This window comes from Alosa sapidissima, chromosome 3 (genome assembly GCF_018492685.1).
Source record: "Alosa sapidissima isolate fAloSap1 chromosome 3, fAloSap1.pri, whole genome shotgun sequence".
Classification (NCBI taxonomy): Eukaryota; Metazoa; Chordata; class Actinopteri; order Clupeiformes; family Clupeidae; genus Alosa; species Alosa sapidissima.
The window spans coordinates 29,737,195-29,753,049 of record NC_055959.1 but is presented as its reverse complement, the minus strand read 5'-3'; the positions used below and the strand labels follow the sequence as shown (position 1 = coordinate 29,753,049).

Genomic DNA, 15,855 nt, shown 5'->3' with positions numbered 1-15,855 from the left:
ACAAACTGTTCCCGGCTTCTGACTCAGTCTGCTACAACTTTAAGGAATGGGAAATTCCTTTTATTTTCTCCAGGAAATCACATGGAGGTGCTGTCGCACTCACATGACAATCTGAACTATGGAAGGCGAGTTAAATGAAGGTAATGATCATATGATATTTGGATCTTCATTCCCCTGTTTTGATAACTTTGTTTTAGCACAATATTTGGTAGGCTAAGTAAACTGTTGGCGACCAACGAACAAACAGTCCTTCAATATTGTTTGTTGTAGGCTGTAGCAGGTAGCGCAGTGTCACTATACGAACACAACTGTCAATGAAAAACAGAAGTAGTTTGGTATTGGGGCATTTAGTCTTCATAGTGGTAGCATGGGTTGTGTCCGTAGTAATGTCTATATCGCTGAAGTGTCACCGATATGAAGCTATAATGGCTTACATTTTATGTTGAGATTAAGCTGCTTTACAAGTTTCACCTGTTTAGACACGGCAGTCCAGTCCCGCGCGAAGATGTCCAGTGTCGCAGGGTTAAGCGACTGTCAAATAAATGGGATAGCCTAATGTAGGCAATTGTGCTTAGTTGTGATATATATCTTTGTAATTTAACTATTGCCAGAATGGTGTCTTTATGTAGAACCGAAAGAAACTCACGGAATGGGAGTGCATACCAATTAAGTAAGCAACGCCAGAGAACACAGAGGACTTTCACCAAGAAGTGTAGAATTTGTAGTTCAGCTAGAATGTGCCCAGAACGTCTCAAGAAAATTCTAGGCCTATTTGCCTAGCCTACTTTATATTTCGGTTTTCATGGCAGGGGATGTCAGAACACACGCAGTCTTAAAAAAAATGTTTCTTTGGGGTTAAATGTCGCACATGGCCCAATGAAAACTAAGGACACCTCGTTACAAATGTTCAAAAACGACAACATGCAGGCCATTGCAGGATGATGTTCGATCCAGAAAATAGTGAAAATAGAAGACCTAGTGGATTTGACATTTGTGTAATCAGGGAAATAAAAGGTGAATAAAAGTATAGGAAAATGCCTTGGTCAGTGCTGCTCTTGTCCAGATCTGATGGGAATATGCTGTGCTGACACTGAAGAAAATGCAGTGTTTCCTGTTTTAGCACAGGATCATACTTAAGTTGTTGTTGAGGTCTGTTTTGCACATGCTTGCAGTCTTTGCAGAAATTTGAAGATAATGAGATTCTCCATAATTTTTTACTCTAGGTCTTAATGAAGATATCAAATTGCATTTGAACATTTAGGGCTGTCACTCTGTGAAAACTAGTTAAAGTCTCATTCATGCAAAACACAAGGAACAATCTTGATATGAAAGGACATGCAGAGAGCACATGGACTTAGTAATACACTGTGCGATAGGCCTACCTCTGACTTTAAAACTGGGAGAATTACGCCACACTCAAGCTAATCTAAACAGGACGGCCACCATGTAGCTGCAACAGGCAAATTCGGTGAGTCCATGCTGTAGCCCCATGTCATGTGTTGTTCTTCCGACCACAGGGTCAGTGCCTGCATACTACAGGGAGGTGCATCAAGCCCTCAGCGGCCAAGCAGACGAGCGAGTGCAGGTGCTGGTTTTTCAGCGACTCCTTAGCAGAACAGACCTCCCTAGAGCTGTGCAAACTCAGGTGAGCCCAGCTGTTCCGCGCATGCATGCATTATTAACAGATGGATAGATCAATCCAGTTAATGTTGTGGATCCCTGGGTAAATCTGTTGTAATTGGGCTACCCACATATCTGCTGATCTGGGATCTGGATCAGGGATACATTCTAGATCAGGGCTGCAGCCTTCCCAGAGTCAGATGCTTACTCAGCAGTTGTGTAATTGAGTTTTAAAGGCTGTTCTGCACTGGAATGTCATTAGACCTGCTGGTACTGGACTAGTCACAGGATATCCCTTTTTCCCTAAGGTAGAGAATTCCAAAGGGAAGCACTAATCAGGGACATCCACAGTGGATGTGAATGTCCCAATTTGTTGAAGGGAAGTGAGAATGAGTCGACCTATTGGTAGGTGGTAACTTTGCATTAAATAGAATGTGTTTATCCACTCTGGCGATGATGAACAGCAGTAGTACAAGTCACGTGTGTGCTTGGCGCTAAACAGTTCTGTGTTTTCCCCTAAGATCCCCTTTTTTAACAAGCTATTATGAAAGTAAGTGTGCTTCCTTATGATTGCCATCCGTATAATAAAAGCTGAATTGTTTTGCATTTTGAAGAGGGATCAGAAGGTTGTGACATGTTCTAGAAAGGTCTGTGTTTCTGAGTATTATCAGTTTGGTGCCTCTCACACAACACGCATTTCAGGCTGTGATTTATATTGTGAGTCTGTCACCAAGCTTTCTAAAATAGCACTCTGTGAAATCACATGGAGGAAGTCCCCTAATTTGATGTAATTAGATTATGATATCACTCCACGATATTCAGAGGAAGAGGAAAGGGTGATGAATCAATCTAAACATTTGGCCGTCGGTTTGAATCAAGTTAATGCTGGATCAAGTTCTGGATCAAGAACTTGTGTACTCATTCAAGAAGTGTAGAATGGAACTCTGTGAACAGAAAGTTTATTGTGCTTGAGATCATGGCTAATGGTTGTTTATGTTTATGTTTATGTTTTCCTTCCCAGATTGCGGATCACGTGGAGAACAGTGATGGCTTTCTCAGTAAGTTATCACTCTATAAAGGCCTGGCACTGATTGCCCTTGCTCAGCAAGGCAAACAGCCGAGTCCTAAGCTGTTGGAGAATTGCATTCAAGGTGAGGCAGAATTCTTACTATTGTCATTTGACTCTTCACTCCTCAAGTAGTAAAAGCCGAGTTGAACAAGTAGCTTTGTCAACAGTAAAGTCGATGGGTGAATGACCCCCGGTTGTAAAATCTCAAGTCATGAGGTTTCACTTGTAGCCTATATGGTGATTCATATACATTAACCAGAAGGTTAGTTGAGGATTGTGCTTATTTGTTCTCTATGGGGAGTGTCTTTTGTGCTGGCTTTTCGCCTGCTTTCTACCCCTTTGGTATGTCACTTAGAAAGTGCCAGATCAACTTTTTTAAATTTTGTGTGCTCTTGTGTAATGCTTCTCAGCAAAATTAATTTCAAAATGCTTTTGGCAGGGATTAAGACTAATATTCTGTTACATATAAAAGATACTTCTTCTGAAACAATAATATTTTACCTGGTCATTCTGTGGTGTTTAGAAATTGAGTTGGCTGTCAAAAGATTCTCTCGTCTCTATTTCACTCCCATAATGCCTGAAGAGAATCCAAACCCTACTTTAGGCTTTTATTGTTACAGGTGCAGGCAACATGGTTGTGGTGTGTGCTTGGAAATAGTTGTGTCATGCTCTCTCTCTCTCTCCCTCCCTCCCTCTCTTTCTCTCTCTCTCTCTGTGAACATATTTTCTTCTATCATATTTCATGTTTCATTTTAGCTCGACGTTCTCTTTACAAATTTAACATGGATAGCGACAATTTCTTTGTTAATAATCTTATTTTTAAGTATATTTTATTGTTGTTCATCATATCTAACACAGCCCATATTGCATTGTAATTATGTTAGCCTTATGTTAATTATGTCAGCCTTAACCTTAATTTGACCCATTTGAGTGTGTTTGTATTGGAACAAGGCATGTGCATTTTTTTCTAATTATCTAGTTTGTCATTGCACATGTGTTTTTTTTTTTTTCTTTATAAAAAAAGGCCATTTTGTGTAGTTGACCAAAAAATTCAAGACAAAAACAAATGGAATCAGTAAAAGGGAAGTGACAAAGTGATGGCCGTTGAAGTCCGACTTCATTTCACCGCTGCTGACTAACTTTCTGTTGTAACAGAAACCATTATTGGTCAGCTTCTGGCCTTGCCTTTACTTCAGATTTTGTTGCTTTGCTTTATTGATCCAGCATAATGTAAGCAATGCCTGGTTCAGTTTTTCAGTGATCACATCTGATCACAAATGACTTTTTTCACATAGGATTTTATGTGAATTTTAATGTTTTTTTATTTTTAACCAATTACTTAGTAGGGTTTCATTTAATGTATTAATTGAGTAATAAAAATCATTGTCATATTTTGCTAACAGAGTTTCCCAAGCCCCTGCTGGGTGATCCAAAGGACCTGATGAGCCTCAAGATGAAGCCTGCTCAGGAGGACCCCCTGACTGTGTCGCAGACGTTAGCCAAACTGTTGGGAAAGGACACAATACAAATTGAGATCATCCCAGAGAAGAAGGGCCTTTTCCTTAAACATGTAGAGTATCAGATCACCAGCCAGGTAAGTACTGCATAAACCACCACAGATCAAATGTCAAAAATAATACTTGACAAAGTTGCTTGAATAGGGGTTGCTGAAGTAAAAAATGACGCTTTTCTATTGTAGATGGTAGTTTTTTTTGTGTGGTGAAACCAGGGGGTTATTCCAAGAGCGTGTTTTAGTGAAGTGCCTGGGTAAGCGTGAGTGGCCATGACCCAACAGAATGGATACAAGGCTTCCTTCCCCTTGCCAAACGAAGCCACAGGGCTCTTACTTTAGGAGGTGTGCCGCTTACTCTTACTAATTCAAGTTCTTGGAATACCCCTCAGCTATTCTGCGTATTTTTCACTCCTATTGTCTGTGTTGGTGGCAGAAAGTCCCCAGAGCTTTAGGGAATTTCTGCCCTCTACAGTGCTTCCTTTTTTTCCTTGTATCTGTTTAGTGTTTTTAAAATGTCCCAGACTGGCACGGAGGGGAGCTACTGCACCATGTGTTCCCAGTTTGTGGAGCAGAGGCACGCTGCCTCAGCGCACAGACAGGCATCTAGTTGTTTCTGTGCACTGAGCGTTCACAATCAAAGCGGCTACGGCTGAACGTGTGCTAGCTGACTCTGTGTGTAGCTGTCTCCGCAGCCGGAAAAAAAACGCAGCCAAGTGCAATGTTGACAGAGTGTGCTTCATGGGATGTGACAGCCGATTTGTTACCCTTTCAGCGCTTCAAAATATCGGTCTACCGTCGATACAGCGACTTTGATGTCTTCCATGAGATCATGCTGCAGAGGTTTGCCTACAGAATGGTGCCTGCACTGCCACCCAAGAGAATGCTGAAAGGAGGTATGAGTTCACAGATGTCAAAAAAACAACAGCAAGCAAAGGCATATAATCACACACCCACAGATTACAATGTTTTAGTCCTTGCATTTTGACATATATCAAATCTCCCACTCTGGTTGCGGCTTCTTGTCCACAGCTTTTTATGGAGAAAGGAACACAAGATTCTCTAGCTGTGCTTGTACCCCATGTGCTGCAGAGAAAGAACTCTTATATGCAAGATTTTGTCTTGTTTAATTTGGACGTTGTGTTTGTCAGCCATAGGTGCTGATATGGTATTAAACTAAAACCTAGTACTCCTTATGCCGTCCACGTATTTGAGTCAAGTTAAAACTCTTTCTCCTCCACCACTGACCCTTTCCGGCAGTGTTGACCTCCACATCGGAGCGGGAGTTCATTGAGGGCAGACGGCGTGCCCTGTTGAGGTTCATCAACCTGGTGGCACGGCATCCATTCTTCTCAGAGGATGAGCTGCTCAAGACCTTCCTGACCTTCAATGGTTCGGTGCGTTCCCCCTGTTCCTCTCTCCCCGCACATCTGAGATGGAGAAGCTTAGAAGATAGAGAACATCTTAACACAAAGTTCAAACATTTCATTGGGCTTTACAAGGCCAAGGCAGTTTGAATGATTACTCTCGGGTTTTAACCCTTAAAGGAGTACCGTCACACCGGTGTGACGAGAAAGTTGAGAAATTAACATTCTAAAGAATATCTGGGTTCATTGAATTCAACATAGAATTTTAGAACCTTCAATTGTTGCGGAACTTAGAATGTTCAAAAACCTACACCTTTAAGGGTTAAAGGAAGAGTGTAATTTGGCTAAAGGTTATGATTTTTGTGCTCCACTGCTAATCAAGTCACACCACTTCCTTCCGCATTTCTTGACACAGTGTGTTCATTTGCTGCATTGTTTACAGCTTGGTCCGAGCCACTATGTTTGTTTTGCGTTTACAGAGCCAGGACTGTGTTCATGTTTTTTAGCACACACACACACACTGAATGGAGAGATCCATACAGAGCAGTTTTCTGAATTTGACATAAAAGTGTATTGGATTTGAACTGCAGCCTTTATACTTTTTAAGTACAACTAGGCTAAGTATTCTGAAGGAAGTATCATAGGGCAGCATAATGTGTGAATACTGGCTCTACATTGTTACCATGACGTCCAAATGAGTTGATACAAAGCAAAGAGCAGCTAGTGTGTCTAACATTTGTTTTGCCCTTGTAGGATGTCCAAACCAAACTGCGTGATGCATACAAAAAAATGGGGGATGAGTTTTTAACATGCAGACATGCAACTCAAGCAAAGGTTTGAGTCATTCAGTTTACATTTCGAATGACATCATGCCCATGCTGTGTTACTAAACAGCTTGTGCAGTATTCCCAGTGAGCCCTGTGTATGTGCTACCTTGCAGGACTATCTTCCAGCTGACATCCAGGCCCAGTTTTCTTCCAGCAGAGAACTGATCAAAAATATCCATAACAGCTTCCACAAGCTGCGGGATCGGGCCGAGAGGATGGCAGAGCGCTCCAAGGAGAATGCCACGGATCTGCTCATGTTCGGGAAGGAGCTCAGGTACCTAGACATTCAAACAGCTTGGATTTTGTGAGGTTAAAGTGTGCAAACTGTTCAAATGTATTTATACAGTATTCATACTGCTTGGCTACAGCCAAAAGAGGTAACCTACTTTTATGCTCTGTTTTTGGAGGACTTTGCATATCAAATTGACATTCCTTGGAACCATTCCACAAAGTCCAGAATAGATCTTTTTTCTCTTAGTTTTTGCTTTTGGTCAGCACAAGGAGCTTCAGAATAGCAAGTGAATGTGCCTATCTCAGCTGAACATGAAAATGGCATAATAGTGTCTCAGTCATTTCTGTCTTTTTCTTTTTTCTCTCCAAAAGTACTTTCCACCACATGTGTCCAATTAGTTACAGATTCCAACGTGTCAATTGTCTGTTTCAGTACCTTGGGGACAGATACCTCTCCCATCCCTCCTCTGGCTTCGTCACAAAGCACCTGGGGGTCCCTGAGACAGTCCATCAAAGGCCTGTCGGTGGAGTTTGGGCTGCTTGCTGACAAAGCTATGCAGCAGGTAAAGAGAACCGACCAGAAGCAGCTCAAAAGCAATCCCCAGTGGACAGATTCAGAGGGACTCTGCCTGCCCAAAATGACTATTATTTTTTTTTAATCGTTTTCTTTCTCATCTCATTTTCTTTCGAATAAAGGGAAGAAGAGAGGAGGATGATGTGGTGGAAAAACTGAATCTCTTTCTGGATTTGCTTCAGTCCTACAGAGTGAGTCTGCATGACAAAAATCCGAGTTGTCATAAAACTCTGTAAAGTGGTGATTTTGTAGTCCTTTTAGTTGTTGCTGAACTCCTGCTGTGTTTTGGTCCATCTCTACTCTGAGCCCAGCTGATTTCACTGAATAATTCTCCATCTTCTTAAACTGTTAATTATCACTATTCAGAAGACCACGTTCTTGACACATGCAGTAGCACCCCAGTGTATTACCTTCATAATCTGTGTATGTAATTCACATTTTTACCAGTAGTATAAAATTATGATTACTCATAAAATAGACTTACTGTAGCTTGTGATCATCAGAGATACAAGGAACACTGAAGAATTCCGCCTTGTGTCAATTTTCAACATATTGGGTTCCCATTTACCTCTTAATATTAAGGGATTACCAAACTCATCTAAAACCAACGGAAAGGGGAATATGCTCCTACCCACAAAAACAATGGTTCATAGTGCTGTATCAGGCACTCCAGGCAAGCCATGTTTCTTATTGTAAATGAGGCTGAAGCTGATCGTTTAAGGCAAAAGACCTACATTGTGTTGCTTTTAAAATGTCATCACTTTAAAAAATAGCTGTTCCTTCCTGTGCTAAAGGGCTGTTTGCCCTTTTGTAACTGTGGTCCTGTGTGGTGGGTTGTGTGGCCAACAGGACCTGTGTGAGCGGCATGAGAAGGGCGTGCTGCACGAGCACCAGCGTGCTCTGCAGAAGTACAGTGTGATGAAGAGGCAGATGATGAGTGCCACTGTGCAGCCAAAGGAACAGGTGTCAGTGGAACAGCTGGAGTCACGCATCATACAGGTGAGCACAGTCTTAACAGATTTCTTTTTTTGAATATATTTTTGGGGCTTTTTATGCCTGCGATAGGACAGTTGAGATTGACAGGAAGCGAGTGGGAGAGAGTCGGGGAGGGATCTGGAAAGGACCACGGGGCGGGAATCGAAGCCAGTTGCGCCATGGCTGGGGCCCAACACACACACACACACACACACACGTAAACATGTAAATACCTGTGTACATAAAATGAACTCCAGACATATATTCCCATGCATTTTGCTTAATATGCACACTGAAATGAATGTGCAGACATTAAGACAACAGATGGGTTTCTAGCACTCACAGCACTTTGATCACACACAGGTATCAGTCCCACACGCATCTGATGCAATAGCTACAAAAGGCTGACTGGATTGCCACAGACTGTTTGAAGTAAAGTGCTGGAATTCTACTTGAACTTCAGTACTTTTCCAGCAAACTGTACTGTGTGTCTGTATTAAGCCATGCACGATATCCATACACTATCTATTAATACACATCTAAACATTAATACAAGTCTAACTAGGCTGTGCAATCTCATGCTATTCTTACACTACATTGAAACACCATCAACTTCACTTTGAGTGCATGATCACCTCCTGGCTGTAGAAAGAACATGGGCCATTGCAACATGTGTTTTTATGTTTCTGTGTTACAGCAAGAGAATGCCATCCAGACCATGGAGCTTAGGAACTACTTCTCCCTGTTCTGCCTCCATCAAGAGACCCAGCTGGTCTTCACATACTTGACCATCACCTCTCACATCCTGGGTGCCTTTGTGAACTCCCAGGTGCAAGGACACAGAGAGGTGAGACATTCTTCTAAAGGTAACAGGTAAAGGTATCCGATATGGCATAGGGGTAGCTGCAGCGCTGCCAAAAGCTTTAGCTCAATACCCCATGAATACAAATATTGACCAGATGTCTGCCAATCCACATCTCTGGATAAAATAGTCTGCTGAAGACCTGCCAATTTTTACTGTTTATTATTATAGCTTTTATAATGTATGTTCAGAACTTATCACTTTAAGCCAGTGCCCCGGTTAAAACCTTGCCACAAGTATTTCTGAGTTTTGAGGCCATGGTTTCAGTGATATACTGTATTTGGGCAAGTATTTCGATTAGAAGACAAGAATGGAATGAAGCACCTGTGGTTTGTAGACTAAACAGGCTTTGTATGAAGATAAACACACCTGCCTCCCTCCCCCCCCCCTTTTCTCAACTAGATGGGTGAGGTTTGGAGTGATCTCCATCCAAAGCTGAGCTGCCTGTTTGGGGGCAGTAATGGTCTCCAGTCTCCACCTCTCTCACCCAAGTAAACAGCATAGGAGGAGACACGAAGAGAGGTGGTGCCCAGCATCTTGTGCTGGTGTGTTCACATGACAACACTTTGGGCACTCCCCAGCAGGTGCTAGCCCAGAGCAACACTACATTCCTTCACGCCCTGTGCCTTGGCTAACCTTAATTGATAACCAAGTGTATGATCAGTGGAAGTGCCTTCCTGGGCCTCTGTCGTTGAGTCACAAGGAGAGGGAGACGAAGGTGTTTGGGAAATGAAGGACACATTTTTGAAGAAAAAGACAGCACTCACACTCTGTGAAATCACGTTTTTATTGACATGATGGTAACACAGTTTCATAACTAAAATGTCTTCAGTGCGAAAGTCCTTAAATGATGCCTTAATTTAATATTGCACAAATAATACTGATACAGAAGGGATTTTCACCAGGATGTTTTTCTGGTAACAGAATGTTCGTGTCCCCTGAAAATGTCTGATGTTTTAACATGCCCAGGACACAGTTTGATTTTGTTTGATGTATTTTCAATATATGTTGCTAATACATTTGTTGTGTATTCAGCATTGTTTTGGATTGTGTTCCATGTGCATTTAGTGGAAGGACTGAAACACTGTGTACTACAATTGTATTGACTATGATGTACTCCTAAAACACACTAATAATTGATGGTGCAATATTTTTGAATTTGTTGTTTTTTTGTTGTTGTTTGTTTTACCCCTGAACCTGAGGGGGGCAGTGTTGTGATGGCTTCCACTCCTTACTTTTTTGCACAGAAACAAAACTGAAATATGTCTAAGAAATTCAAGCATTCCATTAGTTTCTGCACAAAAACTAATTTCTATTTTAAATATTATTCCTGAAGTTCCCTGTTGAATGAAGTTGACTTGAAGTTTATAGACTTCTAAGAACAGCTGGCAATAGTCAAAAAGTTGTTCATCTCTTAGTTAGTGATTTCTATCAAGGGATTTTTCCTACTTTCGCATTGCACATTGTAGGACACTTCGATACTGTGAATCCCCTCTGTAGTCGCTATGCCTGAGCCTAGAAATTCCATGCATTCACTTCATTTCCCAATATGTTCATGTTCACAGCATACTGTATATAGCGAGAGTTAGTTTCCAAAACACAGTGCCAAAGAACTGTTTCAGGCCAGAACAGACTAGAAGTTTTCAGGGTCAATAGATGCTCAGTCTCAGGTTAAAACACTTTTAATGTGCAACTGTCTGCAACGCCTGTTTTTTTCACTGGCATCATTGACAAGTGGGTCAGTTAGAGCGGGAGTTAGAATATGAGACACTTGATATGTTCTCAAACACAATGACATAATGGTGTTTAAGGTATGCTAATTGTTGATCTTTATTCTCACTGCTTGCCTCATAAGCATGCCTCATTAACCTATTTGTCTAGGAAAGGTTAAAATCTAACACTGATTTGTTTTGCTGTAGTTTTAGGCTGAAGTATTGATTTAGCGGTATGCCATTTTCTTTATGACATTATGTTCATCTCACACTTTTTTGTTTCTGGTCAACTGGAACTATTATCCATGATGTGTTTTTGTGTTCTCCTGTTGCCAAATGTGTTACCGCAAACTGCATTTCTCTAAAAGATTCAATGCTTACACTTTGAGACACTCCATTACAGTAGAAAATCATGTTTAAAAAGTACTGCTGTTTGCTTCATTCTGTACCATTCTGAGCTGCCAGATATGTATTAACCTGCTACGCAGATTCATTTTTCTCCAGAACAAAACCTAATCCCTAAATAAAATGTACCACGTGAAATTAGTCGACTTTATTCAAAGATTAAAAACATTATTACCCATCTACAGACATCTATTTTAACATGAAACCAGCTACTCAAACAACTGTGAAAGCTTAAATGAAACATGGAGCATTATTTCAAATGAATCAGATTAGGTAGTGTCTGATGAGCATAGGGAAAAGTCTATTTCTAATAGTATATAATTTTATCATTTAAATCATTGGTCCTGTGCCATTTCGTCTTCAGTGCTCTAAACATTATTTTGGAGCCACAGTAACAGTTTTACTCATAAATAATAGCACAGCCTTGTAGGCACATTGGTAAGTATTGCCTTAAACTGACCAAAACACAGCTGAGTCCTGAAGTTAAACACTCTGGAGCCTTTGTGCTCATCTCAAAAGGGCTCATAAAAGAATAATGTTCTGTACATTCTATATCTTGATTCAGAAATATGTCAGATTTTACACAGCACAAAACAGTGGCAACAGAAACTGTCAAAGTTCACTGATAAACAAAAGAGAGCAGACAACTTATTTCCACTCTACACTTAATTCATTTGGCCCAAAATAGAAAGGATGGAGTACTGTACAACGTGATTTCATGAAACCTCATTTACCTCTTCAAGCTTGTGTTCCACAATCAAATCATGGCCCTGAAATTTGAAATAACCAAGGAATTTTTTCTTCTGAAGCATCATGGGAAACCATAGAATGTCATCTGCCCACATTTCACTGAAGGGGATTTTGTCACAGTCAAACCACTGAGGCCTCATTTCTGTGGGGGCAAAATGGAGAATTGAAAATTTTAAAAAAGGAATCCACATCCTTGGTCCAAATGTATGTTACACTGATGAACCGCCCCGCCCCCCCCAAAAAAAAAAAAAAAAATGGTAAATACCATCTGATTCTGTTGGTTCTCCGTGGAATGAGTCTGCTCTGAATACGTGGACATCTAATAATTCTGTCTCTCCAATGAATTCAAATTTGATGTTTCCAATCTTGTCCAGTGTGTCCACAGTGAGACCACTTTCCTCCAACAGTTCTCTGACATAAATAAATGACAGTTTCATCTGAAGACAGCCATCGTCAGCTAAGAGGAGAGCTGGTCAAAATGTTCTGGAGTAACAGTTTAAAGTAGAAAAGGAGCATTGATTCTCACCGATGGGCTGCCTGCTCAATGGTTTCACCTAGTTGCACTTTTCCTCCAAATCCATTCCATTTACCTGCTCCAAACCCCCTCTTCTTCATGCCCAGTAACACCCTTCCTGGCTGCACCACCAAGACAAGGGTCAAAAGCTTTGAGGTGAACATGACATCCCTGGAGAACAAGAACAGCTGGTCAAACCCTAACAAAACAACTACACTACTTCAAGTGTCAAAACTGACATTTCAGAGTATCAGAACTGGAGTTTTGGAGGAATTAGTTGCAGTTAATATGCAGGAAATGCAATATTATGGACATGGAAATATTATTGCACGGCATTGTACTTCAGAAAACCTGCAAATGCAGTTTTACGTCCCTTAAGTTCGTTTTTGTAAGGGAAATACAGAATGGTGCACTTGTAGAAACCTAAACATGGGCTTTGACAACAATATGTTGTGTACTGCTAACGTGGCTCTGATTGATCATACATAATCTCACATAGAGGAGTTAAAGGCTGGCTACTTTGGTAGAGACTAGCAGCTAACGTTGTGAAATGCTAACATAGGCTCTCTCATTCTAGCCTACTTTAGCACTGACAACATTCAGAAGTTCGGTGACTCCTCCGGCGTGAGTCCAAACATGTGATGCGACTGTCAAGACAAAAGGATTCATCTGTGCGGTCATTTAACTCACGGATTCACTGAAGGTTGTACGGTGTTTAGATTGTCTTTCTTCAAAACGTAAATCTTTTAGTTCTGACTAAACGTAGCCTATGATCAATGAGATTTTTTCCCGCGGCATGTACAGTAGGGTATGATGGAAATGATACCCGGTCATATTATAGAAAACGTGAACGACCCATGCCAGATGAATAGAAGCACTTCAAGACCATCGCGACTTGTACAGATCTGTGGTGTTACACTTAAATATGACCGACTAGGATAATCGTACTTCTTATAATTGATTACTTAGTCATTTGTCACGCACATGAAGGCCTTATACTTAAGGATACAAGGGAGATATTTAATGTGTGTGTTTTTTATTTGTGGATTTAAAATGAACTTTGGTGTGTTGTCGGGATACCGCAGATCGGCAATCAACCGACTGCGCAAATTGAGTGCATCATTGATGCAAAAGGCGTGTTTCCTTGTAAATGTCATTTCCTGGGACAACAACAGTCAAGCACATTTTGACGAGACAGACTGGCACAAGTTATTTCCTTTATGTTACTGTCTATATGGTTATTACCACAAGAGCATTTAGTTATGTGGAAACACTCAGTGCTTCTCCATAGAAGGTGTATCCAAACATCTGCTACTACACTGAAGAAGGCGCCTCAAAATCTAAAGGGAAAGAGTCCGGCTGACCAACGCTGGATTGTCAGGCAACTTAAGGATCCTTTTGTGAAAGCTGCTCACGTTCAAAACTATCGCTGCAGGAGCGCTTTCAAGTTGTTGGAGATAGATGACAAGCACAAGATTCTGAGACCAGGCTTTAGTGTGGTAGATTGCGGTGCAGCTCCTGGTGCATGGAGTCAAGTTGCTGTGCAAAGAGTAAATGCAACCGGGGAAAGTAAGGATCCACTCAGATGTTCATTCATGGAATACCAACACTGTTTTATTTAGCCTACCATCAAAAAGTATATTTGGTCACTGTTTTATTTGTGTATTCCTCCTCAGAAGCATCCTTTTGCAGGCTATGTAGCCTATATTCATTGTAGGCTAGTTTAATTTTGATGCTGACCATATAGTTGTGTTATCCTCCTATAATACAATTTCCATTCTTATCAGGTGTCTTTGTCTGTCGCAGATCCTGAACAGCCCTGCGGGTTTGTCATCGGAGTCGACCTCCTGCATATTGCCCCTGTCGACGGTGCACACTTCCTGACCAATCAGGACATCACCAGCCCTGCCACCCATGTGGAGCTTCAGAGGCTCCTGCCAGGTGGTCTTGCTGATGTCATCCTCAGTGACATGGCACCCAACGCCTCAGGTTTCCGTGAGATGGACCATGAGAGACTGATCACCATGTGCCTTTCTTTGCTGGACCTTTCTGACAAGGTGCTTACGCCGGGAGGCTGCCTTGTCTGCAAGTGCTGGGATGGAGGTCTCACCTGGAAACTCCAACAGGGACTTGCAGAAATATTTAAAGAAGTAAAGACAGTTAAGCCAAAGGCGAGCAGAAAAGAATCTGCTGAACTGTTTTTTCTGGCAAAATTGTTCAAAAAGAGATAAATGTGGATCATGCCATTTGTAGCCCATAGAATATTTGAATAGGAATCAAACATTTATCATCATATCATTTGATTTTTGACAAATGATTCCATGGTCACCTGCTCCTGGTTCGAGGAGATACTGTATGTCTCTCTTTGACATGTAAAATATAAAATGATCTGGAAAGATTCACATATAGTAAAATTCAACAATTAAATTTATAATGTGGTTTGCATGATCAGCTCTGCAGTTAGTTGTAGGTATTTCAGATCTATTCATTGTGAATAGCTGATACATGTTCTCAGCCTGTCATTTTGCAGTGAGTCAGCCAGAAATGTGACTGAATGACTCAAAGAGGTTGAGGAAAGAGAGGCCTAATTGCATACATAGCTGAAGAGCGGAAGATTGTGTGAAATCTTTCATATTGAAAGATTGTATAACTGTGGCCTTGTTCCTTTTCTACATATAAAGTTTTCTCTCATTTCAATAACCATTTTTGAAGATTTTATCACAGCAATTTACCTAGTAAATGGGAACCAATCACTGAATGATATTGTCTCATGCAACATTAAGGACATGCATTCATATGCATGCAACAAGGTTCCTCTGGATTGTCTCCATTGAGTTGTGGTCAGTCGTCCAAACCATTTGGCTGATATGCCTCCAAACAGATCAACAGACGTCCTTCACAAGGTGGATATCAAATTTGCATTTGTCCTTAGTAGATTTTGTGGCTGGTCTTTTCAGCAGTAATTAACCTGTTGAGGAGTACGGTCACAAATATGTGATTAGAATGTTCGCGAACCGAGAGTTCCACGTTATGATGTCACAATTATCCTCAGAGATTTTCCCCATAGACTGTATGGACCCTTTCAAGAGAGTTCCATTATCAGCATCATAGTTGGCCCCACAAGGCTTCCGTTTTAACATTCCATATGTTATCTTAATGCAGAGGAAGTAGATTGGGGCCCAAATAGAACGTTCAAGCATTGTTTTTGTTTACCTTGTTGAAAGGGTCCATAAGGAACACTGAAACTATAGATTGTTTGCGTAGAATTCTAGAAGGAACCTGGAAAATAATTCACTCCTCAACAGGTTTTAATTAGGGAAATGAAAAACGAGATGTATGGCTCATGGAGACAAGTTGGTCTTTACATTCTGTTATCAGACACGACTTCGATGATGACACAGGCAGCGTCGGAGCATCACCAGCTGTTTCTTGGCAAGCT

The 15,855-nt window shown here is 41.1% G+C and overlaps 3 protein-coding genes across 7 annotated transcripts; 2 read left to right on the top strand and 1 right to left on the bottom strand.

The window, feature by feature from the left end:
- snx8a (sorting nexin 8a) lies at positions 1 to 11,293 on the top strand. Of its 4 annotated transcripts, XM_042085370.1 has the most exons (13): positions 4 to 140; positions 1,518 to 1,645; positions 2,642 to 2,771; positions 4,093 to 4,283; positions 4,975 to 5,095; positions 5,460 to 5,596; positions 6,320 to 6,400; positions 6,507 to 6,667; positions 7,058 to 7,187; positions 7,321 to 7,389; positions 8,048 to 8,197; positions 8,871 to 9,020; positions 9,438 to 11,293. In XM_042085370.1, the coding sequence occupies exons 1-13, from the start codon at positions 119 to 121 to the stop codon at positions 9,528 to 9,530; spliced, it is 1,563 nt and encodes a 520-aa protein (XP_041941304.1). In that variant the 5' UTR covers positions 4 to 118; the 3' UTR covers positions 9,531 to 11,293. The 4 variants fall into 4 exon arrangements, with proteins under 4 accessions (XP_041941305.1, XP_041941304.1, XP_041941306.1 ...); XM_042085371.1 differs by lacking the exon at positions 1,518 to 1,645 and having other exon boundaries at positions 1 to 140; XM_042085372.1 differs by lacking the exons at positions 4 to 140; positions 1,518 to 1,645 and adding an exon at positions 2,190 to 2,267.
- nudt1 (nudix (nucleoside diphosphate linked moiety X)-type motif 1) lies at positions 11,286 to 13,238 on the bottom strand. The gene is made up of 4 exons (XM_042085397.1): positions 13,107 to 13,238; positions 12,429 to 12,587; positions 12,168 to 12,313; positions 11,286 to 12,044 (listed from the first exon to the last, which is right to left on the bottom strand). The coding sequence occupies exons 2-4, from the start codon at positions 12,578 to 12,580 to the stop codon at positions 11,869 to 11,871; spliced, it is 474 nt and encodes a 157-aa protein (XP_041941331.1). The 5' UTR covers positions 12,581 to 12,587; positions 13,107 to 13,238; the 3' UTR covers positions 11,286 to 11,868.
- Positions 13,239 to 13,540: 302 nt separating this feature from the next.
- On the top strand, positions 13,541 to 15,113 carry mrm2 (mitochondrial rRNA methyltransferase 2). Of its 2 annotated transcripts, none has more exons than XM_042085392.1 (2): positions 13,541 to 13,985; positions 14,223 to 15,113. In XM_042085392.1, exons 1-2 carry the CDS (start codon positions 13,637 to 13,639, stop codon positions 14,645 to 14,647), a joined length of 774 nt encoding a protein of 257 aa, XP_041941326.1. In that variant the 5' UTR covers positions 13,541 to 13,636; the 3' UTR covers positions 14,648 to 15,113. The 2 variants fall into 2 exon arrangements, with proteins under 2 accessions (XP_041941326.1, XP_041941327.1); XM_042085393.1 differs by having other exon boundaries at positions 13,848 to 13,985; positions 14,204 to 15,113.
- Positions 15,114 to 15,855: the final 742 nt, after the last annotated feature.